Raw genomic sequence first — 26,809 nt, 5'->3', positions numbered from 1 at the left:
CAGCACCCCCTTAGCTGTTGGCACCAGGAGGTCTCCACCTCTCATCTGGCACAGGTTGTCAGGTGCATATTCCAGCCCCAGCCATGCTGTCATCCCCTGCTTTTACCTTCCCCACTGATGGGTCCCACAGTTCACCACTACCACCTCAAAGCAGACCCTCGTACCTTGAAGCTGGGATCCTCTTTGCTTCCCACAGCCTGGATGCTCTGCTCCCACTTCAGAGCCCTGCACTTCTTTGCTAAGACCTTGTGAGTCAGGATTTGCCTTGGAAAACAAACTGGCAACTGAGAGGACTACCCCCACACAACAATAAGAAGGGAGAGGGGGGAGAGGCAATGTTGCCTGGAGTTCTGCATAGGACTCTCCTACCAACCCACGCCTCAGAATTCTTCAGGTGGTGATACTCTTTCTCTCCCTTTCTCTAACGAGTGGGATGCATGTCTAAATCAGTCTGAAGGTCATGAGAAGAGATGGGAGGTGAGAACGTGAAGCTTGTAAATAGGCAGCCTCAGAAGGCATAAGAGGGAAACCATGAAGTTTGAGAAAAAACAGCTCCTAGTGTAGTTGCCCCTAATACTGTATTATCTTTACTTTGTCCTTGTGGGATCCAACAGGAATCTCCACATTTCCAGCCTTTGGAACATGACAGACCTACTTGGACATCTGCAGGGAGGTGAAGAGGAATTTCACCAAACAGTAGCTGAGAGCTGCCGGCAAGGAGCAGGAGTGGAGGACACTGCTGGTGGGCAGGACTGCCCCTGCATCTTGCTGCTGTTCCAGAGCTGCCCCAGGTCTTGCTCTGCACCTCAGTAAATGTGAAGTGGGCACCAGGGCTGGGGTGGCACTGGTGCTGGTGCTTCTGAATGCTCAACCCTGTGCCTCTGGAAGGCAAGGGAATGTGGGGCTGGCTCCAGCAGGCAGCCTACTGCCAGAAGGTTGGGAAGGGACTGTAGCTGATGCAGTAATGAGGCCAGATTCCTGCCCCATTGTGTCAGGAGTGGTTGCTGCTTTTTTGTGTCCAGGAAGTGCCCAGGAGGGGTCTTGCACAAAGCATGGCAGTTTTACCTGCTCCCATCTTGTCTGAAAGTGCCCAGAGGGCTGTGGTACACCACCCATCCTTCTTTCCATTGCCACCTGCACCCCATAGCACCCACCTTTGTGCTGACATGTCCCAGCTCTAGGGGTGCCAGGAGATGCTGAGCTTACCCTGTGGGGGGCTGGCTGAGCTGCTCTCCCCAGACCAGGGTCCTCTTGCTGCTCAGTCTGCCCCCATGGTACTCCTGACCCCACGTCCCCATCAGGATCTCACAGCTGACCCTCCAGCCTCAGCAGCAGCACTGGCAGCCACTGCCCCATACACATTGCTGTCTGCCTTCCAGCCTCACAGGCTTAACACTCTGTGTCCCAGGCCCAGTTCCTGATCAGGACAGGCTATCAGACACCCCCCCAAACTGCACCCTGCATGAGTTTAGCCAGATGACATCAAAGAAGACTTCAGCAGCTGCAAACCCTGTAGCATACACCCCAAATCCAGCCTCTAACCACCCTCGTATGCATCCCCTGCACCCAAGGCTGCCCAAGCAGCAAGCACCCAGTGAGCTGCTCCCTGTCTGTGCTGGCAGCACAGGGCAGCTGGAAATCCCCTCTCCCACCCTAGGGATGATTGACCATCACATGGGGTTGTTTGCCAGCACACACTCCCCTTCCCCATTTGGGTCAGCCCATGACCAAGGGTAGAGTGCTGTGGATCCCTGTGTGAGAGGTTTATTTAAAGGAACCCATGTGCAAGCCATGGCTGCTCCATGCCTCTCCAATCCAGGACTGGAGCCTACACTGCTTATTTCTGTGGGTTTTTTTGGTTGTTTTTTTGTTTGTTTGTTTGTTTGTTTTTGTTTTTTGTTTTGTTTTTTGTTGTGGTTTTTTTTGTTTGTTTTTTGGTTTTTTTTTTTCTCTCAACTGTTTTGATTCACTCCACCACTGCAGACTGTTTGTCCACATGGCTGCAACAAAATTCCAGTGTGGTGCAGCAAAGGCTGGAGCTCCAAGCAAAGCTTTTCCCTTCTCCTGGGAGCTGCTGAGGTGCAAGAGGAAGGGATGGGCTCTTGGGGATCACTTCTTGCTGGGCTTGGAGGTCCCATGCTTGTGCAAGTCCAAGTTTAAGTGTCCTTCTTTGTGAGTAACCTGTAGCCACTGAACCTCATGGACAGGCTGTCCCAACCTTTGAGTCCTAGTCCCACAACCCTGTTCTTAGCCACCTCCTTCCCTCCTTCCCTCCATCCTACACAGGACTTCCTCTTGCTGCTTGTGTTCCTCTTACAGACACATTGCTGCCACCACCTGGAGCACCCCGGGGAAGCTGATGCCAGGCTGAAATGGTTTCAGCTTCTGTTTAAAACCTGCTTGGTCCTTTGTCAGCATGCACAAGCTGTGACAAGGAACCTCAAACAGTGTCTCCCGGAGACATGCCACCACCTGATGATGTGATGGGAGTCCCCACAGCTTGAACTGACAGGTCTGAGAGCTGGGGGAAAACTATCTCCTTCTGAAGGTCAGGTGTTGGTGGAGGAAGGGTTAAAGCCTGAAGTGCAGTGTCCCAGCACAGGTAACCCTCAGACCCCTCCCAGCGACGAGGTTAAAAACACAAGGCTTCATCACATGGATCTCAATCAGCACCTTTTTTATTAATATGCATCATAAATAAAGAAATAAATAAAGGCGAGACACCTTGTTCTAATGGGGAAATACAAATTAAATATGGTGCAGCATCTGCTAAGCGATGTACAAGCAGGAGGTAACTTTGCAAGACCAGGACCCCTTACCATGGGGAAGCCAGCCCATGCATGATGCTGCGAGCAGTGTCAACCTGGCCAAGGCACCAAACAGTGCCATGGCCTTTTGTTAACACTGTTACCCACCTGACAGGCAGGTGAAAATCCCCACCGCAGCAAGCAGCATGAACATGGCAAGGAAAGGGTTGACTGGCATTACCTCTACAGAGGACCCCAGGATCCCCAGCAGCCCCTTGTGCTCGTGCACAACACTTGTTCCCCCCCACCCCCACCCCCCCCCACCACCCCTTGGCACTGCTCAGCAAGACCAGAAATCCTGTGCAAGGGGAGCACCACCCTTCCCTCCCCAGCTCCCTCTGGGAGCTCCCCCTGAACTACCTACCAGGAGCACTGCCCCCAACTCCAAAAAACATCCCCAGCCCAGTCAGGGACCTTGTCCTCATCCCCTCCCCTCCAACCCCCCCTCCACTGAGCATCCCAGGGCTTCCCAAGCTCTTGCCCGCTGCTCAGCATAGAGGGCATGGGGTCACCCCCCAAATCACCCATCTCTGCACAGAGTGGCACTACCCATCCCAGATTTTCATAACACTGAACATCCATGAGCCCTCCTCATGACCCCATGCACTCTTCAGTTCCAGACACACACACACATCCCCTGTCCCCCTCCCCTGGCCATGGCCAGGCACAGTCCCCAGCCCTGCAGCATGACAATGTCAGTCCACTCGGCTTGCTACAACCCACCAGGCACCACTGCTATGTGTTAACACATGCCTGCTCCAGACTTGGGGAGCCTACCTTGCAGTCCCCCCACCAAGCCCTGATGCAATCCATCAGCCCAGCCTTGCAGACACCTTGCCCATGCACAGTGCTCCCACCCCTGTGGCTGATGGTCCCAGGGATGCTGGAGGCTGCAGATTGCACCGCCACCTCCGAGGAAGGGGTGGCCAGCATTCTGCACCCTCCAGCATGAAACTGAGCCCGGGGCAGCACTACCCCGGCAGGGACTGCTTGGGTTCCTGCTATGTACGAGTCCATGGCCTACGGGTGCTGGAGATGGCATGGGGTGGAGGGGGCTCAGGCAGTCCCCAGTGTGGCTGCATGCACGGTGATGCCTGGCAATATGAGGTGCAGCTTGCAGAAGACCCCGGGGGGTCTGAGTTGGCATTTGGCAGCTGCACGAGGAGGAGCAAGAAGGAACCACCTACGATTACTGTATTCTGTAATGGCAAGAAAGGTAAGAAACTAGCAAGAAGCTGTGTCTGTTCCTCTGGCAGGGTGGGCTTCCCCAGAGAAGCCTCAGCAGCCCACGGTACTGTGCTTGGCCTCCTGGCCATATCAATAGTCCTCATCCTCCGGGTGGGTGACGTACATGATGGGCACCAGTCCCTTCTCGGAGCCGAGGCTGCACTGAAGCCAGTCACCATCCACTTTGGAGATGACCTGCAGAATATCCCCTTTGTTGAAACTCAGCTGTCCTGCCTCGGTGGCAATGTGATGGCAAAGAGCTTTCACCTCACTGCAGGCAGAGGGAGGGAAGGAAGGGTTACATCAACACAGGACACTCACACCACTGAAGCCCAGGGACCACCGCAGGCACAGGAGAGCAAGAAAACCACTTCCCCAGCCAGGCTCCCAGCTGTCCCCCAGCTCCTCCCTGCCTGCTAATTGTACAATTGGGAGTGGACGGACGCACAAGCTGCATCACATCAGGCTCCAAATCATCCCCTGCTTCATGAGTACAAAGGCAGGCAGGTGAACTGCAATGGGCAAAGCCATGCCAACCCCAACCCACTATGTCCCAGCATCTGCAGGACAGCCACAGGGTGCAACTCACCAGGGAGGGTGTGGAGACAGCCCCCGGGCTGCCCGCACCTTGGGGGGCATTTCAGGTGGCTCTGGCTGGGGAGGTTCCAGCTCAGGAGCTGCTTCTTTCCACATGCTTGCCCCCACTGTCTGGGCCACCAGCTGGAATACAGACTTGTCCAAGCTCAGCCAGCCAGAGGGCAACCTGCAAGAAGGAGACAGAAGCATGTAGTGGCAGGGAAGTGTACCTGGAGGGCAAGGAACAGCCCCTCTCATGGTAAGATCATGCCTTAGAGGTCCAGCTCCATGCACAAAAGTGCACGGCAGTCCCCAGGATTTCTCTGGGTGGGGAGGGCTCAGCATCTTCCAGGGATGGTCTAGACCGGGAAAGACATTTCCAGAGTCTATAAAAGAAGGGTACAGATGGAGAAACGACGCAAGGAGGTCTCAGGGGAAGCTGGAGGTCTCAGGGGAAGTTGCTGCCTCCTCCACACCTTCTGTGGGCATCAGGGATGGCTCTATGTTCTCAGTACATGCTTTTGGGAGGGAGGAAGTGATGATGGAGGCCATGCACAAGGGAACCCTCCCCCAGAGATGGGGCTTAGGAGATGATGCAGTGGTAGAGCTCAGGACGAAGAGAAAATGCCAGGAGGTGCCAAGGGCAACAGTGGTATGGGAGGAATTGAGGCAGGCAGGCTGGAAGGGCTGGGAAGGGGTGACAGACTTCTCTGTTCACACGATCCATGTACTACCACGGCGTAGCCCAATGGTCAGCTATTGGCCTGACTCCCACCTCCAGTGACTCCAGGTTAACCAGTCCCTTCCCATCCCCAAACCATCCCTCCTCTTACCTGTTAGGCTGCTTGGGCTCTTTTTGCACCTTTCTGGACCCAAAAAGGTGTCCCCACTTGATGGGCTGGCTGTCCTCTGATGCTCTGGTGCTGCTCTCCTCTTGAGGGGCTGCTGCTGCACCCACTCTTTGCTGAGCCCCCTTCTCCTTGCTGCGCTTCAGCTCTGTAAGGACCGAGTCTGGGGGGCTGCCCATCCAGAAGGGCCAGCTTCGTTCCTTCACCTCCTCACTGACCAGAACCTGCTGGGGCTTTTCCAAAGACTCTTCCACAGCTTCAGGGCTTGGCTTGCTGGCAGCCTTGGGCCTCTCCTCCAAGGTACCCTCCTCAATAGGGCAAGCTTCTGCACCCTCCACCACCCCTTCGCGAGGGGGTGGTGCCTTGCAGGTCTCCACTGACTTGGACACAGCATTCAAATCCTTCTTCTTCTTCTCACAGCGGGTGAACTTTGAACCTTCAGTTGAGCCCTCGATGTAAATCTGAGAGCTCTGCATGAGCTGGTACCACCAGCCAGCCTGCTTGTCCTTCTTCCCCTCCCACGCACTCTCTTGCACCTTCCTCTGCTCTTCCTCCCTGTCACCATCACCGCAGGAGGCCCCCACACCCTTGACCCTCTCACTGGCATCTTTCTGGGGGCTGAGCCCTGGTGTGCCATCTCTGGCAACCCCCCTGCAGGCATCAGATGTGGTGCTGCAGCCATCAGGATCCTCGCTGCTGCCCCGTGTCCGCATCAGCTGCAGGGTGGAGTGTGCAGAGAGCAGCAGGTCCTGCTTCACACGCAGCAGCTCCTTTTGCTGCTGTTGCTCTTTGCCCATCTGCATCAGGTGGTACTCAAAAAGGAGGTCTAGGTTGAAGGGCAGCAGGGAGAGAGGCTGGAGCAGGAGCAGGAGCTCCTCAAAAAGAGGCTGGCACACACTATGAGACAGGCACAAGAAGCCCACTGGCTGGTAGTGTGCCAGGATGATATCTGCAGGGCAAGAGAGACTGATTAGAGGAGAGGCCCTTGCCACCTTTGCCCAGCCATCAAGAAGATGCTGAAGCTATGGGGAGAGAAACTGGTCACTAGTTTTTGGTGACAGCTTTGGTGTAGCTGTGGCTGCACTGCAAGGCTCAGCACTGAGTCAGGAAGGACCAAGATGCTCTGTGAGCTCTAGGCAAATGGCTGCACCTGCAGCCAGGACCCAGTCTATCCACCAGGATGACCTCTGCCAAAAAATACCATGCAAATAAAGAGCATCTACAGATTGGCACATGTAGATTCAACACCTCCTGGAGATTAACAGGGAGCTGCAGATCTGGCCAGGACCAGTCCGCTGCAGAGAGGTTGTCAGGGACAGCTGAATACAGCTGAATGCAGGGATCTGGTTGGGCTGGGCTGAGCTAAGGATCCTGACAGAAAACGGGCTAGTATTTCTGCCTGCAGTATTTAACCTTCACTTCATTTCATGACAGCAACAGTGCCTCCCCTCCTCCACCCCAACTCCCAACCCAGATTTGTTGTCAGGTCTCTGTTCCAGGGAGAAAGCTGGGAAAAGGATTTGCGGCCATTTGGCCCCAGATACATAACAGACTTTCACCATGGGCAGGACTCACACTTTATCTCCAATTCCTCAGCCTAGCCTTTATCATTGTGACAGTTCTAGCTATACAGCTCACACTTCCAGCCCTTATTGATGGCTTGAAAGATGGTCCTCTGCTCCAGAAAAAACCCTAGGGTGCTTTCTCCTGCCACACTGCTCAGTACAAAGGCAAGCCTACTTTCCTTTCTGCTCCACAGAGAAGTGCTGACTGCACACAAAGGCCTGGGAAGTGTCTGCTGTCACCTTCCAAACCTGCCAGAAGATATTGGGCTGGTCTTGCTGGGGCCCTGGGCTGGGCACAGGCTGAGTCAGCAGCACTCTGAGAGGATCCAGCAGGTCAAGGGTGCACTTAGCACTTACTCGTGCTGCTGCTAGGCATTAGGCAGATTGGTCATGCTGCACTAGAATCATTTCTGCTTGAAAAAACAGATACATCCACTAAAATCTGCTTTTGGTTTGTCAGAAGGTTTTCCTTTACTTGGCACTTCCCATGCCTGAAGGGTTTCAGCTAAGTATGCACATTTCCAGCTATACAAAGCTCTCGTGTACTGGGCAGGGAAGGCAAAACTTTGAAGAGGGCCAGATCTGTCTCTTGCAAGTAAACTGAGGATATGCACTAGAAGTGATAGCCCTGGGTATTAGGTGCAGCTGGGGATGGCATGGCTGGCCAGGCACAGGTTGAGGGAGCTCCACAGAGCTCTGACTTCCACCTTGCTCCCTTGAGCTGAGCAGCATTCCAGCATCACATACACTGGGACTGTGTAAAGTCTAGTCCTTCAGCTCAGAGCAGAGGGAGCAGCCTAGGCTGAGAGACCAACAAGACACGTGTGTCCCAGAGCACACATCTGTGCTCTGCAATTGTGCAGAATTTGGCCCCTTATGCAGCCCACAGACCTCAGGCTCTTACCTTCATGGTTGTAGAGGTGGTTGAACCAGAACTCCAAGGATCGGATACTGAAGGGAAGAGAAAGAAAATATCAAAACTAATTCACACCCTTCATCCTAGCTGCTCTACAAGAATAAGGGTGGCTAGAAAATGGCATTTACACAGCATGAACCCGTGAGCCTCAATACCAAGTGAAAGGACAGTGGCTCACCCCCATCAGAACGCACTATCTACAGTCACCCAACCTGTCATAAATCCATCCAGTTTGCTTTACACGAGGCATTTGCAACAACCATGTTTCCAGAAGTTTCCTCACCATGGTTTAGCCCCTGTGTCTTCGGCAGAGCTTAGTTTTGCTGAGAGGGGCTCACAGGGAAGAGGCAAATCATCCGCAAACGTGAGACCATTGTTGCAGGCTTGGCCCAAAGTGTGCTGGCATCCTGTGGCACTAGGGGAGAGCTGGACCAGCCTCAGAGTGGGGAGCAGGGCAGAGCTTGCTCCTGTTTGTAGGTGTCCCCCAACATCTGGAGGTCCTGGGGACTTTGTTGCCACTGCTCTTGCTCACCAGTGAAGAGGAGTTATGAAACCCCATCCTAGCAACTCTCATTTCTGCACCACTTCCTTCTTCAGTTTAACACTGAATGTAGTGTGCACACCACTTATCCAACCTTGGAAGGGGCAGCTTTGAGTCAGGGCAATTTCTTCTTCAGAGCCTCATGCACTGGGGCGCACTGCAGCCCCAGGAAGCAGTGATTTAAGCAAGGACTCTCAGAAGAAAGTTATGCATGTCATGAACCTTGACAGATAGACTCTTCTCACCTCATATTTTGGGACGAAAACAAGCTGACAATGCTCTTCTATGGGCTACAGCCACCTTTTTTTCAGTCCTAACCTGCTAGATTAGGTTTTGATCCTTATGGAGTTCCCTGAGGCAGACAGCTTCTTCCTTCCCTCACCCACAGCTGGGGAACGGCTTCCCAGGTTTCTTAAGCCTTTTCATTGGCAACTGTGCCTGCCTACAGCCACGGACCAGCATCTGCTGCCAGCCCTGAACAGTGACCTGCAGCCAACCCCAGGAGACTGCTTACTTGAGGAGGCCAAAGATGAATGCGTTGAACCTCATGGTGTGGTTGGTGAGCTCCGTGTACTGGCTGATCTTGCTATAGAGGCTGTGCAGCAACTTGGTAGAGGGGCCTGTGAAGAGAAGCAAAATGTTGAAATTAGTTGTCATCAGCAAAGCCAAAAGAGCACCCTGGAAAGCAGCACCAAGTTAGGCAGTAGATGGCTGGGTGCCTGCATGCACCTTGCCCCACCATCAATCAACAAGATGAGCTCACTCCATCCCTACACTTACACTCCACAAGGGAGATGGTTGTGGCCTGTCCCAGACTGCCACTCCAAAACTTTGGAAGAGTTTCAATGCCACATAGACCTGCCTCCCACACTTCCAGGACAATCACAGCCCTTGACTCAAAATTGGCAGGTGAACAGAATATTGTGGTGGGTGTTTATAATTTGGGGCATCTGCAATCAGAGGGATAACCTCAGAACTGGAGAATTGCCAGAAACAGGCTAGAAGCCTTCCCAGATTTGGATGTAAGCTCTTCATGATGCAGAAATCTGTTTGGCCCTGCCATCTGTAACCTCAGAGAGGAGTTCTCCTGGATGGTAGCCACTGCCACAATCCAGTGTGCAGTCTGGTACTACAGGAGAGCACAGGTGTTGTGGGAATGCTTGAGCCAAGTCATCCATGTGTGAGAATTTTCTCACAGATGAGTCTAAAGCACAACTCTGCCTTAAACAGCAGCTTTACAGGGCTGAAGATGAAGGTCTAGAAACACCCTGAAAAATTAGAGGGGAAAGAAGTGCAGTTGTTTGGGGATTTATTAATTTTTTCATACGCCAGGGCCTCTTGCAGGAGAAGTAGGATATTTCAGCAGAAATGTCAATAAATATTTGGGCAGAATAGTGTAGTGGCTGTCTCACTACTCACTATCTCTTGCAACAGAAAGTCAAGCTGCACCCTGTTCTGCACAGGAAGCAGGGTACTATTTTGCATCCCTGTCTTTACAGCCAACCTTCCCCAGCACCTCCCAGCCCCAGCACAGGGGTGTGGCAGAGCAATGGGCACTGCTGCACACCCTCCATACCAAGCTGGGTGGATGCCTCCACCACGCTCCAGGGGATGTTCCTCCGCTGGCCAATGATCATGTCCAGGACATAAGCCTTGAGCCCATCACTCAGGATATCCCGGACAGCAGGGCATAGATATTTCAGGATGAGATGCCCAACATTGGGGCTCACAGAGCTGTTCCCAAGTTTAGCCTAAGCAACAACAGGAAAAAGAGAAAAGTGTTGGCAACTGATCTACAAGGTACAGATGCATGCAAACAGTCCAGCCCCACTTGTCTACTACAAACACCCAGCAGGCATTATCCAGGCTATGATAGTGCTCAGCACCTTCTTGAGCAGGCAGACTCTTCCCCTTCACCCCTGCTGCCTCATACAACACTTCTGGATTGATCCCTGCGAGGTCTGCTCCAGGCTGGGATGAGGCAACAGCTTGGGAGAAAAATGCCCCAGCCTGGGAAGATGATATCCCAGTTAGAAAGGATATCTAGTTCTGCTTACAGGTATAACAAGGCTGCTCTGTTGGAGGAAGAAGAGAGTAGAGAAGTTTTCTGCTCCTGTAAATATTTTTGTTTTTTGAAGCAGGCAGCTGCAAGTGACAGAGTAACTCCCAGCACTGAGGGGTTAAGGATCACTTAACTCAGTGACATGCAGAGCTATAATTCCTAGGGATTACTATAAATAGAGTGAGGGAAAAATGGAGGGACATAGCTCAGGCTGAGGAAGCATGTAAGAGCCCAGCATCTGCAAAGCAGGGACATATTCTGATGCATTCAGTCTCTGAGCTGCCAAAGTGTCAATCAGAAGGCATCAACAGTAGGACTTGTGAGTCATATTGGTGGTCCCAGGCTGCTGTGTTCAGGGCACAGAGTTTACCAGCTGAGCTGGAATTACACTGGCCGGTTGGCATAGGTCCACAAAGGCCCTGAACTTCTGGGTTAGGCATAATCCCATCAGATCCATTCAGCATGGGAGCATCAGGGATGGGTGCTGCCTTTTGACAGGTCAGCCCTTGGCACACTGATGCATAATGAAACCCCAGGTCAGAACCACAGCGTTGTCTGGTAAGTAAGGTAATAGGGGAATGCTGCAATTATTCTCAAAACCAACACTGCAAGAATAGGAAATTCATAGTGAGGCCTTAAATAGCTGTGGGTATCCTAACAGCTCTGGTTAAGTGCACAACAATCTCTGCATCAGCAGCAATGGTAATTAGGGCCAAATTACCCTGGGCTGTGAGATAAGAGTGAATGGGCTTGGAATCTGACCCAGACAGGTTTCTCTTTGGGGATGGTACTCCAGGACAGCTGACATAGCCAAATAGTGTCACATTGCTGCCCCAGAGTCCCTGTGGATGGAGCAGAGCTTTTAGCTTTGAGAGGTGGCACTACAAACATGCTGGGTGTCACAGGGCTGCCAACGCTGGCTGGTACAAACAGAAGCAAGCTTGCTCTGTTTCTGTGTTGCTCCAGAAATGGGAGATGAGTGGAGCACAGGCCAAAGACACAGGCAACTGAGATGTACTCTGATGCTAGTGGGTTCGTGTTAAGGGCTGTAGGGGATGCCCTGCTTGCCCCAGGTGGGCAATGACTAATGCACTTTTTTATCATTGTGGGGCCCTGCGACACATCAAGGGACTGGGGACATTGCATTGTCATGGGATGGGTGCAGGAGGGAGACACAATTCCCCACTAATATGGAAAAAAGAGCTGTTGTACTGCACCAGACCAGAACCCCTGCTGGCCTAGTACTCCCTCACAAAGAGCCATGTGTAGAGTAAATAAGAGTCAAACCAAAGCAAACATATATAAAATACTTCCCCTAAATACTCTCCCAAACTATTTGCTTTTGACCCATAGAGTGCCCAAGTTGGACATTATTCCTGTGTGTTTAGTAGAACTAAGCGTGTTTCCCTTCCCTGTATTTTTCCCATCTTCCCTTAAATCGAATCTTTTAGTGCTCCCAGTGTCATGCAGCAAGAACTGTCACAGTTTTGCTGTCTGCTATATGATGTCCCATCACTTTTGTTTTGTTCTCAATATTGCTACCTTCAGTGGGCTAAATGTAGGTTTTAGACTGGAATAGGACAGAGAGGCAACCTTTTCCCACCCCTTCCATGTCACTCATGATGTTGAGAAGCCATGCTGAAAGCAAAACTCACCTTCACTCCTGGATCCCTGCTGGTTCCAAAGTGAGCCACAATCAGGTCAACAGCAGTGTTGATTGCCTTCACCAGACCTAGAGGGGAAGGCCAAGTCAGAGAGTTGTCTGAGGGACTTCTAGGAAAGACCCTGACCAGACACATCATGAATAAATCAGGCTGGGGCATTTCAAGCCCTTTTCAGTGCATGAGTCCTCTCTGACAAAAACATGCCCTCCTAAATCTTCACCAGATATGTCCCTGCTGGTTCCTCCTATCAGCCTGACAGTAGGATAACCTTTAGAGGTGGCTGAAGCATAAGACACTGTCAATATTCTCAAGAGACAGGGACCATTGCCTCTACACACCACCCCCTGAGGGAGCAGATATGGAATCTGAGGCAGTGAGTCTTTTGCTGTTTTGATGCTAGAGAGCAGCAGGGCAGAAGCAACACATTTGGCAAGCTGAGGAATGACCTTCAGCAACAAGTCAGCAGTGGGTAATCTGACATCTACATCAGTATGATATAAAAACAGAAGCAGAATGGAGGGAAGATCTACCATCTAGTAATCACCAACACACAGCTGGCAAAGGTATGGAAACCTTTCTGCACATCCCTTGCCTCTAAAATGACACCATCTGAGGTTCCAGTCAGGCTTTGCTCCAAATGACAAACTGGCAATTGAAAGGACTACACACCCCTAGCAAATGGGGTGGGAACAAAACAAGGTGGGAAAGAAACATTGCCTGGAGCTCTGCATAGGACTGGCCTACCACCCCAGGAAAAAGAATGACACAGAATCCTTCAAGTGGTACTACTCTTATCTTCTAAGCTTTCTCTCTGTAATAAGTGCCTTTGTCTCAAGCAGTCTGAAAGCCTTGAGAAGAGCTCGGAGGGGAGGCTGAAAAGCTTGTGAAGAGACAGCTTGAGAAGAGGTAAGAGGGAAGTCATTTGAGAAAAAATAGCTCTTTGACAGGCCAAGGTTGGATACTGTTAGGAGAGACAATTAGGGGAAAACACCTAGCCAGAAATTGTTAATTCTGCTGATGAAGCAGATGGAAACTTGCAAACTACAATTCCACTCCATGGAACCTTTCAGACCAAATCAGGATGAGCCACAATTGGCCAGTGGATGTGGTGCAGCAAGAAATGAATAGCATAAAAGGAAGAGATACTGTAATCCCTCACCCTCTTTTAGGACAGGACCATCAACCCCCCTTATTCTCTGCCACAAGACCAGTGGGATGCTGCTGGACCGCTGGGTGGAGACTTTCCTCTTCTTTCTCTCTCTCTCTCTCTCTCTCTCTCTCACTCTCCCCCTCTGCCTTTGAGTGTTTCTTTATTCCTTTCCCTGTCCCTTCCCTTTTCTTTTTCCCTTTCCCTTCTTCTTTCCTTTCTCCTTTCCTTTCCCCTGCTCTCTCTGATCTTTCTTATGGACCTAAGATCTTTCCTAACCATACTTCCTGGGACAAGCAGCTCAAACATAATGTGTAGAAAACACAAGAACCTGAAGTGGAAAAAGCCATCAGTCCAAGGACACAGTAATGATGCTATAGTAGAAAAGGGCAGGGAAAGAAACCATTATGTCTATAAAGATGGGATAAGACAGACCTTATCCTGTGCTACCACACACTCTCATCCACAGGAGACCCATGTACTCACCTTTCTTCTGCAGCAAGTCAATGGAGACAGACTCTGTGTTGCCATCTGGGGAGAGGCAGAACTCAGCAGGGGGCTTCTCTGCTAGCGAGAAGTAGTCAGGGAAGAAGTCAGTGTAGGTAAGCTGGAGTTGCCTCATAGACTGTCCTGCAGGACCAAGAGAGGGGGAAGAAGGATCAGCCCCAAGCCCTTATATCAAAGCCTCTCCCACACCATTTCCTTTTCCCAGATGCAACCTGCACCATCAGCAGTCTTCAGCCCTGCTGCCCAAGACTGGGGCAGCAAGGCCACAGGCACACTGCTCTCCCAGAAATGGTTTGCAACATGAGCCTGTATGGTTCAACACTACAGCCCACCCAACATCTCGCTCCACCCTGGCTGGTGGGGGCTGGTGGGTACTGGAGGATGCTGTGGGAGGTTCATAGGTGGTGCTAAGGGAAACCTTCCTGCACCAGGCTCTCAGGGATGCTGTGTAGACAGCCCCAGAAATGGGGTCAAACGTAGAGCACAGAGAGAATCCCTAGCTGTCACACACAGTCAACAGGCACAGGCAACAAACTACATGTCTTTGGCCTGTCCCCTGGGATGTTCCCTGCTTTCATGGGGTGACTTCTCCAGGAGCTCTTTCATGTGCCCAATTTATATCTGGTTTATTCTCCAGCTATGTGATAGGCATCTTCCCAAGAAGGAGGGACGGAGAAGCAGTTTATTTTGGCAGAGTTAGGTGTAGAACTTTGTGAAACTCCCTCCATGACTTGGGGCTAGCCTGAGGAATGCTCTCCCTCTCCTTCTTGGAGAGCCCAAAGCCTGTGCCTCTCACCCCTTCCTGCACAGGTTTTGGAAGACAAAGAAGACCTTAAGAGCAGAGCATGGAGAAGACAGAGACCTTACAGCTTTGCCAACTGCTCCATGAGAGCTTACAGTCCTACTCTTAGCATGCTGCCATGGGCAGACACTGTGGGATACAGACACAAGATCTCCAAGGGCTACAGCTCTTGTGTGAAACATGAACTACAACCTGTGTGAAACATGAACTACAATCTGGACAAAGTCCAGGAGCACTTCCTGAGGTCTGCACAGGCTCTTGGGCCATTCACTTTCCCCTTCAGTCCAGCTCAAAGGTGGACAGGACTGCTCTCAGTTGAGGCTCCTTACAGGCTGTACGCATCAATCAATGGCAATTTTTACCTTCTCCTGTGCTCCTCAGCCCCACCGTGAGCAGATATATTATCCCCTCCTGCCTGGAGCAGGCAGAGGAGTGATCAAGCCAGGCTGAACCTGAGCCCCAAGGAATACTGAACCTGATCCCCGAGGTCACCACCCAAGGTCCCCCAGCAGCAAGGTGATGCGCACCGTTCAGTTTGCAGTGGAAATGGCTGGTGTTGAGAGCGCCAGGGAGCTCAAAGTTGGGGTTCCCCTGGTTCAGCCGAGGCTCTTGCTGCCTGCGGTCTAGGCTGCCTGCCAAGCTGGGCAGCCCCGAAACATGGTCCAGACCCAGGGGGTTCCTCCGCCTGTACTCGCGCCACTTCAGTGCTTGGGGGGAGAGGTGGTTCGCTAGGATGCCGCAGGCAGTGAGCACAAACAGATGGGAGGATGTGGAGGGGATGTAGGATGAGGGAGGATGAGGAAGAGGAAGGACAGAAAAAGAGAGACAGCACATTAGTTGAAAGTCCAGCAGTGTTTCAGGTCGTTAGCACACAAACATGTAGGGAGCTGGAGGCCACAGCGTGGCAGGGCAGGAGCCTGGGTGGCCTCGTGGCTATGGGGACAGAGGGAGCAGTTTTGGGGTTCAAGCACCTGGCATGGAGAGCTGTAAGATCAGCAGCTCACACTGCCCTCCCTGGGGACATAGTGTTGGAGCTGGGACTGGAGGGACATGATCTTAGAGCAGGAGTTCCTTTTGCAGGCAAAGTGATGGCAGTGGCTGCTGGGCACTGCAGCACCCAGATGCAGTTTTGCCTCAGGCTGTGGCTGTGGGTGAGCATGGTGGTACAGGGAGCAGCCACAGCCACGGGGAGATGGAGGATGTCCTGGTGGATGGGTACTTACCATTGAGGGGCCGTATTCCCATGCTGCTCAGGGGACCAGAGCTGCTGGTCTCACTGCCACTTCTCCAGTGGGGATCTGCATGGCCTCCTACTCTGCTCAGGGGCATACTGCCCATCGAGAGGGGCAGGAGGGACCCACTGTGCAGCTGGTACTCGGGCAGCAGTGGGCTTGGCTCCAGCGGCACCGCCTTCTTGGGAACTGGCTTGGGGTTCTCCTTTTGCCTCGGGGCATCAGCTTTGGTGGCCTGGGAGGGCTGCACGGCACTGAGAGCAGGGGAAGACCTGGCAGGAAGCAGGCTGGCAGAGATGGGGCACGACCTGCTCCTGGGGGGCTGGCTCTCTCCAGCTCTCTCGGTGGTGGGTGAGGAAGAGGAGTCCCCGCTTTGGAAGAAAGGCACGTTGCATCTCACAGGAGAGTAACTCCCCAGGGGAGACGGCCGGGTTGTCTCGGGACCAGGCTTCTTACTGCAGCCATCACTGCGGGAGGCAGCTCCATCCACCGAGCGCTGGGTCAGCAGCGTGCCGGGAGCTTGGCTCCCCGCCACTCCCGACGGCTCTGCCGAGGTGGCTGAAGACTGGGAATTGGAAGAGATCTGCTGGCTGCCAGGCCGATGGCTGGACAAGCTGTAAAGTTGGGAAAGGCTGGAGGCAAAATGGCTGTGCAGGGCACGGGCCTTGGGCGGCTTGCTGAAATGGTGTTGGAAAACAAAGGGCTGGATGGGCAGAGTGGTGGGACGCTGGTCCTTGCTGTAGCGCACCACAGGCTTGCTGTCTGTGCCACCACCTTCAGGGAGAGAAAGGGAGACAGAGAGAGGGATGGTCATTGTCAGCCCAACACAGGCAAAAGGTTACCCAACACAGACAAAAGGGCACGGGCTCTCTGCAAAAGGGAGGAAGAGGATGAGCTAGTGGCCAGTGACACAGGCAGAGTGGCTCAGGTCTCGAGTGGTTACACACAGCATGAGCACAGTTAAAGATACGTGGCCTCAGATGAAGTTTCCAGCAGTTGAGAGCTGCCTGGAAGAGCAGAGCTCTGCACTAGGAGCTTGTCTCTCCTGGTAAGGTCATCAGCTTCACATCCCTTCCCCATCCCTTAGTCCCAGGACAGCACAAAGCCGTGGCCCCAAGTGCCTGCCCTGGACCTGCCTCTGCACAGGCAGCACCACAACAACTGGCCCAATGCACTATGGTACAGTGAGGTTTCTTACCCCAAAGGACACTCACACCACACAGGGTGCTGAGAACTCACCCAGCCAAGCACAGTAACTGCATGCAATAGCACCACAGCTCAGCATCCCACATCACACTCAGTGCTGAAAGAAAAGCCACAGCTTCCCCTCCTCTCTCCCTCCTCTTTCTCCTGTAATTGTCCCACCTCTGAGAACAGAAGTCCTTTCATCCACCTGCCTGTGCCACACCCAAGCAGGGTGTTCCAAACCGAATCAGGACCACAGTGGGATGAGAAGAGCATACAATCCTGGAAAAGGCAGGTTGGCTCCAGAAGATGACCAACAGGGAGTGTGCTGGGCTGATCTCCTATGCGTGCATGCCTCCAGACCCTGGTTGAGGCCACACTATCCCAAGAGACACATCTGAAGTATCACACACTGCACACAACACACTCAACACTGGATGCATACACAGGGCTGACTGGGATCCCTGAGCCACCTCATCCCAGCAAAGCCTGGCACCTCCTGCCTTGTCTCCCCACAACTCTTCCAGCCCACAGCAGATCCTGGGGCACAGCAGACCTGTACCAAGCACAGCCCTAGTGTTCCTTCCTTCCTGCCTGTAACAATCTTTTAGCAAGGGGTTGATTTCTCTCTAGTGCTTTTGCAGACCCCTGAGGCTTGCAGGCTGCTCTCAGCTGGTGGGAGGCAGCTCTGCCTCTATCTCCAGCCACTGAATCACTGTGCACAGCACTAGTGCCTGCCTTGCCATCACAGTGCAGAGGAAGAGACTGCAGCAAGGGGTGCAAGAACTGCTGGCATATACTGCCCTGAGACCTCCTGTCTGCCCTGTCAGCTCTTTCTCCTTCCAAGCAAAGAACCAAGAGGGCTGCTCCTACCCTGCTTTCTCACAGCAGAGACCTGTCCTCCCTGCCATCCCACACCAACCACACCTTGAAGGCTCAATAAACTAACAGGACAGTATTTTAAAAACTCTTGCTCCAAAGGGCAAAATCCATCCCAGACTTGACATGGCAACGAACAGTATGTTCTTCCTATTTGTTACTAGAAATCTTCAGGGCATTATATGGAGTCTGGTCCTTGGCATGCTAGGTGTTATCTACTTCAGCAGTCTGATCAGAGCTCCATTTTAGATGGCCTCTTACCTGTGAAGCAGGTACAAAAACTGGAAAGGGCAGAGGTCTCCTGCCATGCTGGAGAAATGGCCATACCTCTGATGGGGCTGCTGCATAGTTTCTTCACCAGGACAAGTGATGGTAACATCAAGGTGGAAAACAATTAAGCTGCATTAGCAGCTTTTCTGCAGAGGTATCTAGGACAATTACCTTCCACAGGAATTTTTTTCTGCAATACAGTGCACTGTGGAGGATATGGCCACAGAGACATGCAGAACTAATCTCTGCAGAACTTACGCTGTATTTTCCAGCAGAGATTTTGCAAGCTCCTTGTCCCTGCACTGAGATGAGGCTGCTGGCTGTGCCTCTTCCCTCCCCAGCTCTGCCCCATGTAGCTCACCAGAAGAAAGACTAAAAAATCCTCAATGGTTCCCCTCCCTGTCTCTGCTGTGGAGACACACACAGATTTGTCTTAGGGGCTAAAGGCAGACAAATCACAGAATCACAGAAATGTCACAGTTGGAAAAGACCTCTAAGGTCATCATGTCCAACTGCCAACATCCACTCCCAATAAGTAAAATATATTTATCAACATCTGTACAACCCTGCACACTAGAGCAGGTCCTGAATTGCCTTATCTACAAATTTTTTAAATACTTCCAGGGATGGTGACTCCATCAATGGTGATTCCAATGTCTGACTTCTCTCTCGGTAAAGAAATTCTTCCTAATATTGCACTCTCCTGGTGCAACTTCAGGCCATTTCCTCTGGTCTTATAATTATTGGGAGAAGAGGTCAGCACCCACCTCCCTACAACCTCCTTTCAGACAGTTGTAGAGAGCACTAAGGTCTCCTCTCAGCCTCCCCTTCTCCAAACTAAGCATTCCCAATTCCCTCAGTCTCTCCTCACAGGTCTTGTTCTCCAGACCCTTCACCAGCTTCCTTGCCCTTCTCTGAACTCACTCCAGCAGCTCAATGTCCTCCTTGTAGTGAGGGGCCCAGAACTGAACTGATTCTCAAGAACCAGGGGAGTACAACACCCTGGAAGGGAGACAATCCCCAGGATGCACAGACCCCAAATGCTAACCCCAAATGCTAATGTCATGTTCTCCCCTACACAATGTGCGAGGTTTGAACAAGACCCGAAGAGACTTTAGAAACACAAAGAACAAGACACTTGCACTGATCTGGCTCTGAAATAAGCACCAAGAGGGCTTTGTCCCTGGGAGTGGCAGACCAGGAAAGAAACTGCAGAGGCACTGATCTCCCATCCCCTAGTGCACCTTCCTATGTCCCAAAGAGCAGCCTTTCTTTTAACTTATCCATTCTGCCTTGTTTGGCTCCTTACCGTCTGCTCGGGCTCTAACATCTCTTTGTCCGTGGCTACTGGCAGAGCCACCTGAGAAGCTGGCATCTGCTGCCTTCAGCAGGGAGAGAGAGGCTTGCTCACCTGCCCCATGCCCACTGGGGACATTCTCATTGGAGACCAAGTCTTTGGTGGAACACAAAGCCTGGCTGTCTCCAAAAGCATGATTCAAACAGAAGCCCTCACAGCTCTGGTTCAGGCCATTGATGAAGGGCATGGGTGGAAGACTCTGGCTGCGGCGAGCTCTTTCTTCAAGGAAGGTTGGGCAATCCCGTTGTGTCTCAGGGATAGGGGAGAACTCCAAGGAGGAATCACCGTTGGACCGGAGTGGTGGGGAGTTGCCATTCTTTTTCCGGCCTTTAGCCAGCTCAGCAAAAGATGTCACTCGCTTTGGTGGGGAACTCTGGATGGGTATTGCTGGACTTTCACTCAGCTTGACTGGGCAGCTCACCATGCGCTCCAAGGAGCCCAGCCTGCTGCCAGGGCTCCTGTCCAGGTTCTGATCATAGCTTCTGGAGCGCTGCCGGCTTGTGTTGAGGTTAGGTGGTGAAACGTTGACGTAGACCTGACCTTCGATCATGTTCTTGGTGGCTTCTGCCTTTGCTTCCTCTTCATTGCACTCCACATTGCTTTCTTCTTGTCTCAGGTCAGGCCTTCTAAACAGATAGTATTCAGTGGGCTGGGCAGGGCTACCTTTGGTGTGGTCTTCCGAGCAGCTAGTTATTGAAGATCCTGCTGGACTGGGGGATGACTGGGAAGACAAGTCACACGTGACTAACTTATAATAATTCTGAGTAGCCACAATCAGCCGTGCTTGGCTCTGAAAGCAGGCAGTGAGGTCTGAGCTCTCTGAAGTGCAAGGCTCACAGTGGAGGTGGTAGGAGTTGCAGTTAGCATCAAGGACAGGTGAGGAGGAGTGCTGACACCCACACACCTTCCCTGAACTCTCTGGGTGATGAGACTCGCAAGACATCTTGGATTCAGTGGGTGATGAATGCAAATCCAGGTAAAAAGCTCCTGTGTCTGAGTGGCTGCAGAAGGAAGAGTCACAGGACAGGTTGGCAGAATTCAGGTTGGATCGAGAATGGCTATTCATTTTGTTGTAGAGAGCACTGAAGTTCACCAGAACCCCATCAGAGCTGTTGCAGGAAGAGTCACTGATGTAGCCCATCTGTTGGTCAATCACTTCAGACTGACTTGATGAACTGTAGCACCGGCAGTGCTGGAGCTCTGAGCTGGAACAGCTGCATGTCCGGCTGTGCAGGGCATCCTGGTTCCTCTGCGGTTCACCCGCGTTCTGGTTCCACTCCTGGTCACCAACATCAAAGGAGAAGTTGGAGGAGCTGCCGCGATTGCAGCTGCATTCATCCAGCTCCATGCATTCTGAGGCCTGGTGGCACCTGTTGGCATTGTTCCTCTTCTGGATGTCATCACTGCTGATCTTGTCTTCTTGCCCATCCACCACTCCGGACCTGCTGGCCATGTTCCAGGATTTCACAATGTCGTTGGAGTCGTGAAGGTGGAAAGGGGGCAAGGCCAGCTCATGCAGATGAAAGGGAGGTTTGCCAGACATAAGTGAGTTGTGAAGGTGAAAAGATTTTTCACCCAAATCATCCCCAAAGATGCTGAGGTCTTCACCCTCAGTCAGCAGGAAAGGGTTGTGTCGCTTACTGACACTGGGGGCAATCAAATCCCTTGCTTTGCCTTCTTTGTTGTCCGAGGCCTCAGCTGAGGTTTCGGAGGTCTGGAGAAAGCTGCTGTACACCAAGGAGTCAGTCTGTGAAAGGTCTCTGTCTGGAAGGGCAGAGGTCCGTGTAATGCTGAGCTCTGGCTGGCAGAAGGGGTTGGTCCTCTTGTTCATGGAGCAGCACTGTCTATCAGGGACCTGGCAATGCACCAGGGGAATGTGATGGACAATCAGCGTCTCACCAGTCAGTTTGGGTGGACTATCCATGGTGAGGAATGCTCTTCAGGACATCAGTTAAGCTGGTGCTACCCATGGACAGGTAGGGCTGCACATGAGAAGCCCAGAGGACAGTTCTCATGGAGGAATTTAGATACCTAGAGAGAGACAAAAACACAAGGGAAGTCACCTCTCAGGAAAGGCAGTGAATATTTAGAGCATTCCTGGTTTGACTGAAGACTTCATGTGCCAACATGGACGAAGGACCAAACAGACTGGTCCTTGTCGGCACGAGTACCCGAGTACAAGATCCTGAGTTGTCCTTCTTCCAGAAAGAATGTAAGACAAACACATCTCCCTCCCTGCAGACTCCCAGAAAAACACTTGGTGCTTCCAACTGACCCCTCTCAAGCTTATCTGAAGTGAGCTACTGACTTCATTCCAATAACCAAAGAGCTGCACAGGCTTTGGGCCAAATGGAGACCTCACCACAGATGGCACTGTAAGCTCACAGGAAAATGTGCAGACAGCACGAGTTCTGACATGAAGTGCTTTGCTCTGATGAGGGCACTCCATCTTCCCATGATGGATTCTGTATCTTTGGCTGCCTTTAAGTACCCCTAACTTTCCTTTAAGAACCACACTCTAGACAGCACTACCAGACCTTACAATGCCAGCGAGACACAAGTCCAGGCTGAGACTGGAAAGCAGTAACACACTGGAACAGGAAAGCAGCAGTAACCATTCCACTCCAAAATCAAGAAACACCCATGAGGCCCTGACCTCTTTCAATGGCACCAGGGGAGAATGTAGAAGTATGCAAGTACTTATGCACAGCAAGGGCCCCTCCTGTGAAAAAGAGCAGATTACTTCAGTGGGGTCATGGGGATCACTGCTGATCGTTAAGTAGGTCCCACACAGCACGTTGCCTTCTGCTGATCCTTTCCTGATGGTCAAGCCCCAGTTTAAACTGGTTCCTCTTGTGGCTGGGGCTGCCTGTCTCACAGCTGTCTGACACTGACACGTTATCTGTGGCACTTAACTTACTACCTGCTGCACTTCACAGGAGTATGGCTGCCACAGCCACAGGAGTGCTACAGCCAGGACACTGAGCCCCACTCTCCCCGTGCTCAGCAACCAGCTGGTTCCTATACAGCCAGCAAAGACATTCACCAACATTTGATATGGGAGAGCAGGTCATACATTTATTCCTCCTTCTCCACCCAACCCAGAGGTCAAACCTGCAAGCATCTCCAGAACAGTGGGGAGGGGTTCTCCCTCTTGCCTTCTCTTGTACGTATCAGAAAAGGCAACGTGGAGAAGTGCATGGGTGAGCAGCTAAGCCAGCAAAGAGAGGAGAAACCACAAAAAACAACAGTAATCAAGGATGATCCTGAGGGATTAAAAAATGATGTAGAGTTCTCATAGACCCACCACTTGTTCTGAAAACCCTGGCCTAAACACTCTTGGTCAGCACTCAGAGAATGCTAGGCTAGGGGTTGGAAGGGACCTCTGGAGAGCATTGAACCCATCCCCCCTGCCAAAGTATATCCCAAATCACATCCAGGAATCCTCAGTGCTCACAGAACCCTGGCACTCCATATTGAGATCCTGCTCTGGAGTCCAGGGCCCTGGGTCTGCTGATAACACTAACTCCAGAAGGGAAAATTCCCAGTGTCTGTCTTTGCCTTCCTAACCCCTGCATTTGTGATTACAGGATGATAATACATTTGGAAGAGACCTGAAAAGGTACATGGGAGCCCAGGAAGGATATGGAAAAATGTGAGATAAATGAAGTTAGACACAGTGTAAGCAATGAGACGGTTACATAGAAAGATGAGGAACTTCAGTTATTTCAGCTTTAGGGCGTAAGATCACCAATTAAAAGATGCTAAATAGAAATTATCAAAAAGTACTTTCCTTCCATGCACAGTAGTGCTTCTCACAGACATAGGATGATGCTAGCAGGAAAAAAAATACAAAGATGGAAATGGATCTAATGTTTACAGTAAAGACCCATTGATATAAAAGTTAATGCTATCACCAGCATTAGCGAACAGAGAAGTCTTTTGGTGAACTCTAGTGGAGATTATCATGCGACCTACATGAGGGTCAGCCTGGACAACATGGACCACATTTACCTGGACTACAGTGGGAGTCTAAACTCTCCCTGACTTATCATCTCCCTAATGCCTGTATCACCCTTCACTCCCCTTTCAGTGACTCCTCTGCCTGAGAAGACTCTGATTTCTTTCCCACAGCCTCTGAAAGGAATGGATCTGTCCTCAGCATGATAGGAGAGGCGATCTTTCCCATCAGGGATTCCCAAGATTGCATTACTCAAGATTGCTGGTACCATGGGTACCAGCAGCTCCTGACAGTGCCCAGCACACACATCTGCTGAAAGCCATGTTCAAGAGCTGGGGCAGTGTTCACACTGGACCTTGAGAGCTATGGATGGTATATATAGTCACAGAAGTACCTATTTATCCTGTCTCCCCCTTCCATAAACATAGGAGAAAAGCTTCTCACCCAGTGCCCACCTGCCCTTGTTACAGTCTTTGTAGCTTATGGCAATGCTTGGATCACATCTCTCCACAACGTTTTGCTGTATTTTAAGAGCTGACACAAAGCAACCATGTGTGATGCATTATTTTGAGGGTGCAGGTCATGACCACAGCACACTTCACTGCTGTAGCACCAGCACCTCTTCTCCTCTGGGATAAGGCTGCTTGGGGCTGGCTCCCAGCAGCAGCACCCATCTGCTGACAAGCCCTGCTGAGCAACACACACTTCATGCCAGTGCAGAAGCTGCTGTGGGAGGACAAGGCTTGCACAGGCACACTTTGACATTTGACAGCAAAATGTCAAGAGAGCTGACACATACCCATTTCCCAGCTGTCTCTGGAGCTCTGGCTGCCACATGCAACTCTGTCCAGCTATTTGGTTTCAGTGGTAGCACAGGCTCCCCTGATGGACTGTGGTTCACTGGCTGTCACAGATGCTGCAGCAGACGGATGCCCACTCTGCCTGCAACCACAGCCTGCTCCCAGCACAAGCCTCTGAGGTCCAGTATCACAGGTGGCACACAGCCAGCTCCTGCTGGGAGCTACTCTAACAGCTTTCTGCGGTCATGTATGACTTTTTGGTGCCCTAGATACCCTTCCTATCTCTCTTGGGACACCTTTCCTAGTTTCCTCCTGTCTTACGGACACGGGGAGGTTGGCCAGTGCAGGAATTATTCAGTTCCCAATAACAGAGCATCCTCTCTGGCTGTACCATCCCTTGATTCTTCCTTCTGGAGCTCTGGAAGACTGCAGAAGGATCCTCCTTCTTCCTGTTCAGAGTTTGGTAGGCTGGGATTGATACTGAGGCATAAAATTTAGGAAGAAGAGTAACGTCTGATTCTTCTTGCTCTGATTGGCTCTTTGTAAAACCCTGGAACCCCTCTGCAAGGGGACGTTTGCAGATGTGGTTAGGCAGTCTATACCTCAACACTTTTTGCCAAATCAGTTAATCCTTATTTAACACCTGCAACAGCACAGGCCCACAGAGTGATGAATCCTGCTCAGTCCTACACATACAACAACAAACATAGCATCCAGCAATGATCCCAAAGTATGTCACGGCAGTGCAAGGTAGGGGTGCAGGCAGGGAGCACTCTGCCTCTAGACAGTACAACAGCCATTTTTATTTTTTATTTGCAAATGTCAAAATTCTTTGCCTTCTCCATACTGAGAGCATCTGCTGCTACAAGGGAGACATGGTCTGTTTATGCAGCTGGGTCTTTCTTGAGCTACAGACAGTTTCCTGGAGAACATGAGAATCAGACATTTCATTACCTATGGATGCTTCATTCCAGTCAAGATAATGCAGAGCAGACGAGGATGGCTTGTTGTGTCACAGGTGTTGTGTGATCCCTCATCAATGCTTATAACCTCATGTATCATACGTGACAAAAACTCCTTAGCTGCAGCAAAGCTCTGAGTAAGTGGAGGGAGGTGAGAGCTGAGGCACAAAGGATGGTTCAGCACTGACCTGAGATCTGCCTGCCAAGCCGCGCCTCGCTCTACGAAGGGGGCAGCAGAGGCTGCAGACCATAGGCACTCGCAGCAGCGTGGAGAGCTGAGCCCCCTAGGCTCTGCACTTTGCCTTGCAAATTCCTGCATGGGGGCCCTCGTATCCCTCCTCTGTTGTGCCCTCAAAAACTGAGGATGTTGTGCTAAGTTAAGCATGGTCAGTGCAGCACCATGGCTTCTGAAGTACAACCTCCTGCCTCTGCAACCCTGATGAGAAGCTGCAGAAGCTTTCAGAGCTGGCTCCAGACTGGCCTGGATTGCTCTGCTTCAGTCAGAGGGGGTCTGGTGCAAACACCATCCAAGTGCTGATGTGTTAACGTGGGGTATTCACATACCTCCAGCCATACCCTGCCATCTGCTACCACTCCAGCCATGCGTTTGGAGTTCCACCTCTGATTGCTTAATACCTGGCTCTGATCAGCACTGTCAGCTGCACACGTGGGGTGGCAGGGCTCAGCACACAGTGACACACATACTCATTCCTCATAAAATGCAATGCAATGCTAGGGGAGGCATGCAAGCACTTAAGAAATAATTGTGACCTACATGCAGAATGATTGCACATACGGCACAGAGGATGAAGAAGCAGGAGCAAGATCAGCAGAACCATCAGCTGGAGGCCATGCTGGCTTTATGAAGGCTGGGTTTTCTGAATAGATTACTGTCTCTACAAATCTCAGTCACTTTGTCTATAAAATTGAATGCCTAATGGAAATCTTTAACTATGAGGGTTCTTTCTGGCTCTTTCTGAATGGCCATGTTTTCACCATCATCATCATCTTCATCAGACGGAGCAAGACCTACCACGTGACTTGAAGGTGAAAGATGGAAAAAGAGGGTTAAAGGCTGGGCATTCAATTTCACAGATGAACCAGCAAAAATTTTTTCTACTGGAGCTGCTTGCTCTTTGAGGGTTGCTATACATCAGTCCCTGACTATAACAGAGCGTTTGCATTAACACGCCTGAAGAAACCGAACAGCTCTACAAAACAAGCACGAGCAGAAATGCTGCAAAAAGCAACCATTTGTGTGAGTTTTGCAGACAGGGACACAATACAGACACCTCCTCTTTAATCCACAGGAAGTGATATATTCAATTTTCTCCTTGTAATTCTGGCTCCACGGAGACTGCTAGATGAATTCAAATTGAAAGCTACACTTCAGGCAGTGTGCGGGATCTCAGGGCTCACTGGTTCCAGCACTACTTTCCAGAATCCCAGGAATGAAGTTTGTCCCCGCCCCAGATTTGCCACTCCAAAAGCTGCCAGGAGG

General features: G+C 51.5%; 1 protein-coding gene across 11 annotated transcripts in view; it reads right to left on the bottom strand.

Moving 5' to 3' along the window:
* Positions 1-2,656: 2,656 nt before the first annotated feature.
* Positions 2,657-26,809, bottom strand: part of RUSC2 (RUN and SH3 domain containing 2) — a 63,137-nt gene continuing 38,984 nt past the window's right edge. For 8 of the 11 annotated variants that reach the window (XM_071731842.1, XM_071731837.1, XM_071731835.1 and 5 more), the window contains 11 exons: positions 19,538-21,616; positions 15,886-16,668; positions 15,190-15,390; positions 13,840-13,983; positions 12,198-12,274; positions 10,057-10,231; positions 8,995-9,100; positions 7,928-7,974; positions 5,444-6,407; positions 4,624-4,797; positions 2,657-4,305 (listed from right to left, as the gene is read on the bottom strand). In XM_071731842.1, the coding sequence (XP_071587943.1) occupies positions 4,125-4,305; positions 4,624-4,797; positions 5,444-6,407; positions 7,928-7,974; positions 8,995-9,100; positions 10,057-10,231; positions 12,198-12,274; positions 13,840-13,983; positions 15,190-15,390; positions 15,886-16,668; positions 19,538-21,509 (4,824 nt within the window). In that variant the 5' untranslated portion in view covers positions 21,510-21,616 and the 3' untranslated portion in view covers positions 2,657-4,124. Of the gene's footprint in view, positions 4,306-4,623; positions 4,798-5,443; positions 6,408-7,927; positions 7,975-8,994; positions 9,101-10,056; positions 10,232-12,197; positions 12,275-13,839; positions 13,984-15,189; positions 15,391-15,885; positions 16,669-19,537; positions 21,617-22,241; positions 22,525-26,809 lie in introns of those variants that run through there. The other 3 variants (XM_071731843.1, XM_071731845.1, XM_071731846.1) reach the window with 3 other exon arrangements.

Source organism: Heliangelus exortis, chromosome Z (genome assembly GCF_036169615.1).
Source record: "Heliangelus exortis chromosome Z, bHelExo1.hap1, whole genome shotgun sequence".
NCBI classification, from domain to species: domain Eukaryota; kingdom Metazoa; phylum Chordata; class Aves; order Apodiformes; family Trochilidae; genus Heliangelus; species Heliangelus exortis.
The sequence above is the reverse complement of the archived record's forward strand: the minus strand, read 5'-3'. Positions and strand labels throughout refer to the sequence as shown.